This window comes from Brachyistius frenatus, unplaced genomic scaffold (assembly GCF_029030835.1).
Source record: "Brachyistius frenatus isolate BFR_SWC_R1_liver_20210118 unplaced genomic scaffold, ASM2903083v1 Contig_147, whole genome shotgun sequence".
Taxonomy (NCBI): domain Eukaryota; kingdom Metazoa; phylum Chordata; class Actinopteri; family Embiotocidae; genus Brachyistius; species Brachyistius frenatus.
In genome coordinates, this window is record NW_027210746.1 from 66,604 (window position 1) to 77,500 (window position 10,897).

Sequence of the window (10,897 nt, forward strand, 5' to 3'; positions counted from 1 at the left end):
TACAGACTGAAGGTTTATTGACAGGTAAACAGGAAGACCAAACAATTAAATCCGTCTTTGTTGTTTTATTGAAAAAGAAAAATACTGACATCATCCTCTCAGCTCAGCTCAGAAAACACAGCACACATGCTCCTGTTATTTATATTAACTGTACATTATATTCTCTATTCGTCCACATTTTACATTTATGATCTGAGCAGACATAAACAACAACAAAAATCCAACCTCCAACCCCAACACATACAGAACAATCCAGACTGTCAACTCTCCTGCAGCCTTAAATGTGTGTGTGTGTGTGTGTGTGTGTGTGTGTGTGTGTGTGTGTGTGTGTGTGTGTGTGTGTGTGTGTGTGTGATTGTGTGTGTTGTTTGTGTGTGTGTGTTGTTTGTGTGTGTGCTGTTTGTGTGTTTGTGTGTGTGTGTTGTGTGTGTGTGTGTGTGCGTGTGTGTGTGTGTGTGTGTGTGTGTGTGTGTGTGTGTGTGTGTGTGTGTGTGTGCGTGTGTGTGTGTGTGTGTGGTATAATGCATTATTTCCCAGCTCTATCTGTCTTCTGTCTTCGTCCCTGCCGGTTGTTGGTCCCGGTCGGCTGACACTCTGCTGCCTGAATGTACTTCGCCTCCAACAGCAGCGCCGCTAAGCTGGAGGCTCCAAACTGGAAGAAGGAGAGAAATTAAAATCACAAAAATAATAAAATTTTCATTAAAACATCAGAAAGAAACAGAACACACACAACTCAGTACTCAGGTCTTTATTTCTATGACTTCTGAGGTGAACATCTGAGGTGTTGTGCGTCCGTACCGTCTCCGTCTCTCCGGGGTGGAGGTGTCGGTGCTCCCGGTATCCGGCGCTCAGCGCTCTGACGTCACGGAGGAACGCGTGAGCTTGTCTCAGATCAGCTGATCGGACTTTTAGTTCCTCTTCCTCCTTCTGCAGTGAGCGGACCTGCCTCTCGGCTCTGTTGGACCCAAAACACACACACACACACACACACACACACACACACACACACACACACACACACACACAACACAACACAACACAACACAACACACACGCACACACACACACACACACACACACACGAACAGCCTTTACAGCCACTTTTACTTTGTGAGGGAACGTAGGTTAAAAAAAATGAATGCTGAAATCAATTAAAAGACACTGTTTGTGTGTTAATTTGATTATTATTATTATTATTATGACTTTAAATAGATTCATATTTTAAAGAGAAACGTTTATGTGTCTGAGCTGCTTCTCACCTCATCAGTTCCAGTTTGGCATCCAACAGTCTCTGAGTCTTTGAACGGATCGAAGAACTCACCTGACACACACACACACACACACACACACACACACACACACACACACACACACACACACACACACACACACACACACACACACACACACACACACACACAGAGTCATCAACAAAACCTGCAATCAGACTGAAGGCTCTGGTTTAATATGAGCGCACATTAGTAACAATAACAATAATAATATTAATAATAAATGTAATCATTAAATGTCAGTTAAATTTAAAACCACAACCATCCGCCTCACGGTTGTACAAGGTCAAAGGTCGGGGCAGTTCACGGTGGAGCCGGTGAGATATTTCAGTCTGTACCATAGTGACGGACGGCTAGCATGGCTAATCACTGGTTGCCATAGTTACCTTGGCATTTTCCCTTTTGAGGACCTTGAGCTTCTGACAAGAAGAGATCTGAAAGAAGAAAAAAAGACCAGAAAGTATAAATGCGTGTTAATAAATATTATTCACTGCTGATGTCATCAACTCCCCACTGGGGAAAAATACTAAACTACAATAATAAACAGGTTATAAATTATCTGTTTATTAGCAATTCTGTAGTTTTAAAATCTACTATGGTTCAATACTAATTATTTCAGACAAAATCACTTCGGTGCATTTTTCCCCCAAATGTCCGAAACCAAAGCGCTGTTTTCCTAGTTACCAACTATAAGAGCATTTAGTTGGTTGTAATTCTGTCCTGTCCGGTTCACTACCGGTTCACTACCGTATCACTACCGGTTCACTACCGTATCACTACTGGTTCACTACCGTATCACTACTGGTTCACTACCGGTTAACTACCGGTTCACTACCGTATAACTACCGGTTCACTACCGGTTCACCACCGTATCACTACCGGTTCACTACCGGTTCACCACCGTATCACTACTGGTTCACTACCGGTTCACCACCGTATCACTACCGTATCACTACCGGTTCACTACCGGTTCACCACCGTGTCACCACCGTATCACTACCGGTTCACCACCGTATCACTACCGGGTCACCACCGTATCACTACCGGTTCACCACCGTGTCACCACCGTATCACTACCGGTTCACCACCGTATCACTACCGGGTCACCACCGTATCACTACCGGTTCACTACCGTATCACTACCGGTTCACCACCGTGTCACCACCGTATCACTACCGGTTCACCACCGTATCACTACCGGTTCACCACCGTATCACCACCGTTTCACTACCGGTTCACTACCGTATCACTACCGTATCACTACCGGTTCACCACCGTATCACTACCGGGTCACCACCGTATCACTACCGGTTCACCACCGTGTCACCACCGTATCACTACCGGTTCACCACCGTATCACTACCGGGTCACCACCGTATCACTACCGGTTCACTACCGGTTCACTACCGTATCACTACCGGTTCACCACCGTGTCACCACCGTATCACTACCGGTTCACCACCGTATCACCACCGTTTCACTACCGGTTCACTACCGTATCACTACCGTATCACTACCGGTTCACCACCGTATCACTACCGGTTCACTACCGTATCACTACCGGTTCACCACCGTATCACTACCGTATCACTACCGGTTCACTACTACAAAGTATAAACCTGTCGATGTCAGTGTGAAACTTCTTGAGTTCTTGAAAACGTATTTTCCCCGACGACCTCTGAATCCGAGCGTCTGACCTTTTCCAGAAGTGTTTCTCTGACGTTGTCGGAGAAACACTGGATGGACCGTTTGGCTGCTTTGGACTCAACAGACTCCCTGAAAACACACAATGAAACAGCTCATCTGCAGTGACTGAATCTGAAAATCAAAGTGATCATTAGGTGGTAAAACTAAAATCATAAATGAACTGTGCTGGTTCAGATGAAGTTTTTACCTGTAGTCGTCACGGAAACGGAGGAAGTCCTCCAGCACCACCTCCCACTCTGTTCCCCCCCGACGACCACGTCTCCTCCGTTTTTCTGTGTCGGCCTCTTCTGGTTCTCCATGTGCGCCCGCTTCAGGTCCAATTATTAGATTCACGATGTCCAAGTTTCATGAAGAATGAAGGAACGACTGTTAAAGCACCACAAACACCCTTCAAAGGCTTCAGCTTTGAGACGCTCAATGTCAACGCTAACAGTTAGCTGGACGTAAAAACTGGAACAGAAGAAAAATACAGCAACTCGTTTTTACTCAGTGGATTATAAAGAAAACAGGATTGTGAACGTATTTCTGTCTTCATTATGCAAGCAAAAAAAAACTTTTAAAAGCAAATTTCTTGCACTGCAATCAAAAATGAAGTTTGTTATATATAAACTGAGAATAAAATGATTTGCGTTACAAAAACAAATTTGCTCGTTACAGTTTTGTTAGTTTTGGTCACAGAATGAAGAATTTTGCTGATGAAACTTTACTTTTTGGCTGCAAATTGGAAACCTTTGCTATCAAATAAAACCCGGACGGAAGCTCGGTCTCCAGCGTAAGCCCCGCCCACTGCATCCAACTCAACCTGTAGGTTTTTGACTTGAGACCAAAGGTTTTCAATTTGCAGCCAAAAAGTCGAGTTTCATCAGCAAAATTATTAAGTCTGTGACCAAAACTAACAAAAGTGTAAAAAGAAAATTTGTTTTGCAACACAAATAATTTCATTCTCAGTTCAAATTTCCCCTCGGGGATTAATAAAGTATATACCTACCTACCTACCTATATATTTTTTAATTGCACAATAAAGACACAGAAATGCCTTCATATAGGATCACCCTGTTCAAGCCTTTATGCTGTGCTAAGCTAAACCAAGCTCAGCTAACAGGTTCCAGGTCCACACTGACGTGAGAGTTGTACCCGTGTTGTCTTCTGACTTTTATTTCGTAGGATTCAGGGATGTGTAACGTGGCAGAGCTTTTCTCCTACCTGATGAAGACCTTCTAGATTTGGACCTGTCAGAGGAAGACTTTCTGGTTCTGGTCGAACTCTTCGTCGTGGCCTTTTTTGGACTTGGTTTCTAAAAAAAAAGAAGAATACGTAAACAAAAAGGAATTAAAAGTCCAGATGTTGGTTCTGGTGGCTGACAGCTCATCCTCACCCAGCAGGTGTCTTCATCCACCTCTTCATCTGAGGACAAGACTGTCCTCCGTCCCTGCCGGGCTGAGTCCTCCTGGAAGGAAAAACATTACTCAGCATTTTTTAAGTCTCAATTGAACTTGTCCCACAAAAAGGTGCCAGTTTCATCCCGGTGCTGCTTTAATGATGACCTCAGCTGTGTTTTACCATCATTCACATCCTCACCGGGCTCTGACTGCCACCGGACCTCCTCTTCACGCCCTTCACCTGCTGACTTTTCACAGGCCTTGTTGAGACGGACAAATAAACCGATTAAGTGAAGTCCGGTCATTGCTTGCTTTGGATGTGAGTGATGAATGTATTTATAAATCTTTCTCTACATGCTGGTATGTGTCGAAATCTCCACAAATGATTGGAGATGTACTTATTTTTTATAATTTGAGTGCAAGTCGGTTTTAAAGTGTATCTCAGTGAGACTTGAGTCCAGATGTCGGCGTTGACTCTGTGAATGACGTCTTTTCAGGACCTCACCTCGCCTCGGACGCCTGATCATCAGGGCTCCTCCCTGACGAACGGTCGGTGGCTGTCGGGGCCGGTCGGCTGGAGTTTCTCCTGCTCCTCCTCTTCATCGCACCCTCCTCCGTCCCCTTCCTCCTCCCGGCAGCTCCACCCCGCTGGCCGGCGGCCCTCGGTGCTTTGGGAACGTCCTTCCTTCCTGCTGTTCTTTTGTCCGTCTGTCCCTCCTCTAAGACATTTAAATCTTCCTCCATGGCGGTGCTGTGCAGAGGGTTACCTAGGCAACACAAGAGGTCAGCAAAAGTCAATCCAGTTAGCCTGGCATCATGAGCAAAACAACTAAAACAAGACTCACCATGGTTCAGCTGCAGTCCCTCCAGGAAGCTGGTTTTGTCGATGGCAGACAGGTCGGGAGAATCCATAGTTATAAAAAGATGACGTTTCCTGGAAGTCAACGGAGCACAGAAGAACAAAAATGAGACTCTATGAATGTACAGTCAGTCGATGCTGCTTTAAAACGAGGTGTTCATGTTCTCATTGAGGAGAAACACCTGCAGCGGCCAGAGGAACATCAGGTCACTGACAACACCTCTGGATGCTGAAGTCACAGCTGGACATCGAGTCCACCTCGTGTCTCCAGAGTCTCCTTCACATCGTCCTGGTTGTTTACAACCAAACTCCATTCACGTGTCCATTCTCACAAGGAAACTGGAAACTTTACAGATATCACAGACTACTTTTATTAAATACGTCCTCACTTGTCTACCCTTCGGTGAGAATATATTTCCATGAAACAACACGCAACACAGACAAAGAGCTTTTAAAAGCAAAGCTACACCGTCCGAAATGTGTTTAAATATACCAGCAGACGAAAAAAAGGCTCGTATTTATAGATATAAATTCCACTGGTGGCAAGTTTATCAGTCATAATTCACATCCTCACCGTATTAGGAACACGTGTTTGGTCGGGTGTGTTTGGTAAACACTGTCCGGCGCTCGACTCCAAACAGCTTCCCGCAAAACAGGTCAAGTTCCGGACTGTACCATTCCGTATACACAGGGGTGACAGGGCTGCGATGAACACAAATAAAATGATAATAATAACGTTACAGCTCAGAGAGAGAGTTAATATATATTAAAACACGACTCTTGATTTCACGAGGATATAGCATGGACAGTTTACTGAAAATACACATTTGCAATGAACAATCTATAAAATGGTCTACCTTGAGCGGATTAGTTTAAATTTCGGTGCTACGGAAAGCGAAAAGGTTCCGCGAAAGCGTTGCAAAAAGGTTTGAAGTTTGTATTTCAACGTACAGTATATGTTTAGTGCACGATATGAGTTTGTCTTAGTTTAATCAAAATATAAAATCCACACAGAGTAATTATTATAGGACCCACTAAAACTGAACTACATGTATTTTTTTGTAAAGACAGACGGGACATTACATACTTCTTTTGATAGTCTTTAATTAGAATTTTTACAAAACAGTATAAAATGGCATTGAAACAAGTATAGCTGGAACCACAATCAAAAAGACTTCCATTTAAATAAAACCATAAACATTCAAGAGGGTTTAATTCATGCTGTGAACACTACTATTATTTTAAAATGAATTTTTTTTTAACACAAAAATACAATAATTTAATAAAACTAATTTCCCTTCATGTTACCAATATAAATAAATTCTGACATTAGCAGAGCTTCGCTATGCCCTAAATGTTCTTCAGTACCTGAGCATTGTTTGGATTTTCCTGAAAGGCCCCAACTGAAACTAAGCTTATTCATAAAAAGGATGAAGGACCCAACAGAAACTCTCCTTTAACCAACTGAGGAATTTTAGCGTTAACAAAAAAAGACAAAAAAATCATGACATTGGACAAAAACAAATCTCAAAGCCAGTGAAATGTTGAAGTTGTGCTTGTGTTGCAGCGGTACTCAGTAACTCGGTGCGGCTCCTGATCCCAACGCAGGCCAACGTCCACCGGCCTCCGTGCTCCCTGTCGTCCCTTCTTATCCTGAAAGCTAGAAGGTGTGTGTGGTTGTCCTTCGAGCCCTGCGATGCTACAGAGAACTACTTCCCTTTATAATGCCCACAAAGGAGCTGATTAGAATCAACAGCACAATATAAAACTATCTCATCTATGGACACATTATTTATTTTTTTTAAACTTCAAACCTACTTTTTATTTTGTGCCACAGATCCATTAAGACTTTGTTTTGTTCTGGAAGCTCTGAATAAAAAGATGCATCGCTTCCTCTCCCTGAGGATGAAACAGGTTTTATTCTACAGTCTCCTCTGCTGTTTCCTTTTCTCTTTATTTTTCTCGTTGGTCTTTTATTTGTTCTCGTTATCACGTTCCTTCTCCTCTCCTACATGTCGATGCCGGCGTAGAGCTCGTCTATCTGGGTCTTGAAGTACTGACGTATCTCGTTCCTCTTGGCCTTCATCGTCGGAGTGAGCAGGCCGTTCTCGATGGAGAACAGCTTGGTGTGGATGTAGATGGCCTTCACCTGAGGGACACCGACACTGTGAACTCTGCAGAAAGGAAAAGAGATTTCGCATCCCGGCTGAACGGCGAGTGAGTGTCGTACCTGCTCGAAGGACTTCAGGCCTCCTGCCTTTCCCAGCCGCAGCAGGTCCTCCAAGATGGCTGCCTTCACTTCCTACATAGAGGAACATTAATAAAGACATCATCACGTAAACTTCATCCAGATGTGTTTGAGAGTCAAAGTCAGGCAGCACATCAATCAGAGAACTGAACTTTTCTGCGAACGTGTAGATAAATGCAACAATAATGAATTTGTATGCACACAATAGTTTTTACAAAGATCTGAATGTGTGTCGTCTTCTTTCTTTTATAAGTATTATTATATAGTAAATTCCACCGTGTGGGAAGCACTGGATTTCATTGTACTGCCATGTAATAACAAATAAAGGCATCAATTGACTGACTGAATAGTTTCCTTCATACAAGACAAAGTGGTTCTTGAACAGGTCTTTTGTTTTCTTCTTCCAGTCGCTTTAGTTAATGAAATGTTTGTATTGCCACTGTCCTGTGCTGCTAGATTATTAGTTAGTGAGTGATTATAAATATGTAGAAGAGTCCGTATGAACGGCGTCCTCTTGTGGTTTTCACCACATCACAACTCTACATTTTCTAGAAGCGACGAGTTCACGAGTCGTGACGTTGTTTGCTGACGTTTACAGAAAGGTCAGAGGTCGTGGAAGTTCATGTTTAGTATATTCTGAAATTACCGCTCTGCCACACAGTTGCTGGTAGCTGCCCTGCAGACTCAGCGTCCTCTGCGTCCAGCCAGACAGGAAGTCAGGGTCAGGAACCACCACGGCGACCAGAAACGCCTGGAGACAAACATCACACGCGGGTTACATGGATGTAGAACAAAGCATAGCAACAGCCTCGTTCCATAAAACACTTCCCCGAAGAAATCAGAAGTAGGAATAGATTTATGGTGTCTGGTCAGCGGTGAAATGATCCACGGACCTGCAGACTGTCTCCGTGCACGAACACCTGAACCACCGCGTCGCTCCTCGTGTACACGTTCTCGATCTTCTCCGGAGCGATGTACTCGCCCTGAGACAGCTTAAAGATGTGCTTCTTCCTGTCCACGATCTTCAGCGTGCCGTTCTGTCAACATGCATACGGACTTTTATGAACCTCACTTCACGTTTGATAACAGACTTATAGATAATAAGACTTCAGATTTAATAAACGTGTGAGTTTGATGATGAAGTGAAGCTGCGTGAACTCACCGGCAGCCACTTCCCGATGTCGCCGGTGTGAAGCCATCCGTCCGCATCGATGGTCTCTGCTGTCTTCTCTGGGTCTCCCAGATAACCCAGGAACACGTTAGCACCCTTCACACACACCTGTGACACACACACACACACACACACACACACACACACACACACACACACACACACACACACACACACACACACACACACACACACACACACACACACACACACACACACACACACACACACACACACACACACACACACACACACACACACACACACACACACACACACACACACACACACACACACAGATTTGAGAGGCCTGCATTCGTGCTGTCCATGTGATGACAGCTGTTCTCTGTGTTCACCTCCCCCTCTCCGTCTGCAGCCCGGTAGTTCATCTCCGGCACGTCCACCAGTTTAATGGAGTTGCAGGGAAGAGGAACTCCAACGTGACCTGGTGATGCAACATCACTTCTTATTAACACGTCATTAGTTAACTCATCACTTCTCCAGGGCGACAAGTTCGGGGTCAGAAAGAGAAAAAGAAAATAACTCTGAGTTAACGACAAGCAGCTCCGTCACTGATTACCGGCAGTCCAGTCTCCAGGAACGGTCATGGTGCAGCCAGCAGTGCACTCGGTCTGTCCGTAGCCTTCATAGAACTGACACACACAGAACTATTATCATTATCATTATTAATCAATCTATCAATCACTCTTTATTTATGGAGCACTTTTCGTCCATTTTGGTGCAGTTCAAAGTGCTTCACAGATGATTGACAGGTCAATAATGAGACAGACAGTTGTCGACCAGAATAATAAAATCAATTCGAGAACAATTTAAAAACAAGACTAGAAATAACAATACAGATAATAGAAATATAGAAGATACATGAGAAGCTGAAATGACAATAAGAGTGAGATTTAAAACTAGAAACTAAAAATAAGAAAAATGATGAAATTTATGAAAAAGATCAAAGTTAAACAGAAGTTAGGATAAAACATGAGATAGAATAAGTATGAGCAATAAAAGTACGTAAAAAAAACTAAAAGGACGATGAAAGATATGAAAAATGTGAAGAAAAGAAATATAGAAAATAAAATAAATGAAAAGAAATATTAAAAGTAAAAATAATAATGCTGTGTGTGTGTGTGTGTGTGTGTGTGTGTGTGTGTGTGTGTGTGTGTGTGTGTGTGTGTGTGTGTGTACCTGACAGCCCATGGCAGCTCTGAGGAAGTTGAGAACAGTGGAAGAGACGGGAGCAGCTCCTGTTAGCATGAGACGCACGCGACCTCCCAGGCTGGCCTGCAGGGGGCAGCACATCATTATTCACTCGGCAGACTGAATATCAACGAGCTCCCAAGAAAGCCAACGTTTACATCTTTATGGCTTCGTCCCTCTGAAACACTGTGTGTAAAAAGCTTTCTGAGGAAGATGATGTTAAAAATATATTTCTTCTCTGTGCTCTTAAATCAGCGCCTTCTAAGACTCAACATGCTCCTACACGTGCACGTCCACTAGAGGGCAGCAAAAACAAGGATGCGTGCACAAGTTTGATCATTTAAAACATATCATTTTAAACATCGACCTGGACCAGCTGCCGGCCTGTCATCAATGTTCACGTTGAAAAGACGTATCCTGTCATTTCATACCATATTCTACTCGGTCGGTTTTTCAGAACAGGGATTTTATACATTTATATATAACAGCAATCATTTGATGAGAATTTAGTCTGAAACTTCCAACAAAACCAGAACTTTTCTGAAGATAATTATTTAGCAGTTTTACTCTCCTGGATTTAAACTTTTATTTCAGATAAAAATCACACGTTTAAAAAAAATAACTTTTCCCGGACACGGCGACAGTTTTGCGTACCTGGACCTTCCTGAAGATGAGCCGATCCCAGATGCTGTCTCTCCTCACGATGCCTCTCAACATCTCTGCCTTCTTCGTCCTGTAGGCGAAGCCCAGCAGCCAGCGCTTAAAGGAGGTGTTGGCCTGCCCGAAGATCTACAGAGACACACGGGCTGCTCTTCATCACCATCACCATCACCATCACCATCACCATCCAGGATTTCTGCTGCATCACCACCGACCGTGTCGTACATCCTGTTGAGGAGCCGCGGCACCACGGGGAACACGGTCGGCCTCAGCATTTTCAGGTCGTCCGACAGCTGACGGATGTCTCCCTGGAAGAAGCCGATGCTGCTTCCGTGCATCAGCATCACTCCCTGTCAGGCAGCGTGTCACAGG

At 43.9% G+C, this 10,897-nt stretch overlaps 2 protein-coding genes across 2 annotated transcripts in view; both read right to left on the reverse strand.

Annotated features, from left to right (window-relative positions):
* Positions 1-5,854, reverse strand: cenpu (centromere protein U). Its single transcript, XM_069715732.1, has 12 exons — positions 5,809-5,854; positions 5,221-5,309; positions 4,881-5,142; positions 4,575-4,635; positions 4,372-4,443; positions 4,200-4,290; positions 3,184-3,304; positions 2,987-3,065; positions 1,676-1,723; positions 1,260-1,321; positions 799-955; positions 1-652 (listed from the first exon to the last, which is right to left on the reverse strand). Exons 2-12 carry the CDS (start codon positions 5,285-5,287, stop codon positions 527-529), a joined length of 1,146 nt encoding a protein of 381 aa, XP_069571833.1. The 5' UTR covers positions 5,288-5,309; positions 5,809-5,854; the 3' UTR covers positions 1-526.
* A 486-nt stretch (positions 5,855-6,340) lies between these two features.
* LOC138631023 (long-chain-fatty-acid--CoA ligase 1-like) overlaps positions 6,341-10,897 on the reverse strand; it is a 10,557-nt gene continuing 6,000 nt past the window's right edge. The window contains exons 11-20 of the mRNA XM_069715729.1: positions 10,741-10,875; positions 10,520-10,654; positions 9,854-9,949; positions 9,234-9,306; positions 9,010-9,098; positions 8,645-8,761; positions 8,376-8,519; positions 8,129-8,233; positions 7,465-7,536; positions 6,341-7,383 (exon numbers count right to left, since the gene is read on the reverse strand). Of these exons, the coding sequence (XP_069571830.1) occupies positions 7,243-7,383; positions 7,465-7,536; positions 8,129-8,233; positions 8,376-8,519; positions 8,645-8,761; positions 9,010-9,098; positions 9,234-9,306; positions 9,854-9,949; positions 10,520-10,654; positions 10,741-10,875 (1,107 nt within the window). The 3' untranslated portion in view covers positions 6,341-7,242. The remainder of the gene's footprint in view (positions 7,384-7,464; positions 7,537-8,128; positions 8,234-8,375; positions 8,520-8,644; positions 8,762-9,009; positions 9,099-9,233; positions 9,307-9,853; positions 9,950-10,519; positions 10,655-10,740; positions 10,876-10,897) is intronic.

Bases quoted from the DNA above. Each gene is read 5' to 3' on its own strand.
- cenpu (XM_069715732.1), bottom strand. From the start codon at position 5,287: ATGGATTCTCCCGACCTGTCTGCCATCGACAAAACCAGCTTCCTGGAG. The intron at 3,066-3,183 runs GTAAAAACTTCA...GTGTGTTTTCAG, and splicing joins CGTTTCCGTGACGACTACAG to GGAGTCTGTTGAGTCCAAAG. The intron at 956-1,259 runs GTGAGAAGCAGC...TGGGTCCAACAG, and splicing joins GCCAAACTGGAACTGATGAG to AGCCGAGAGGCAGGTCCGCT.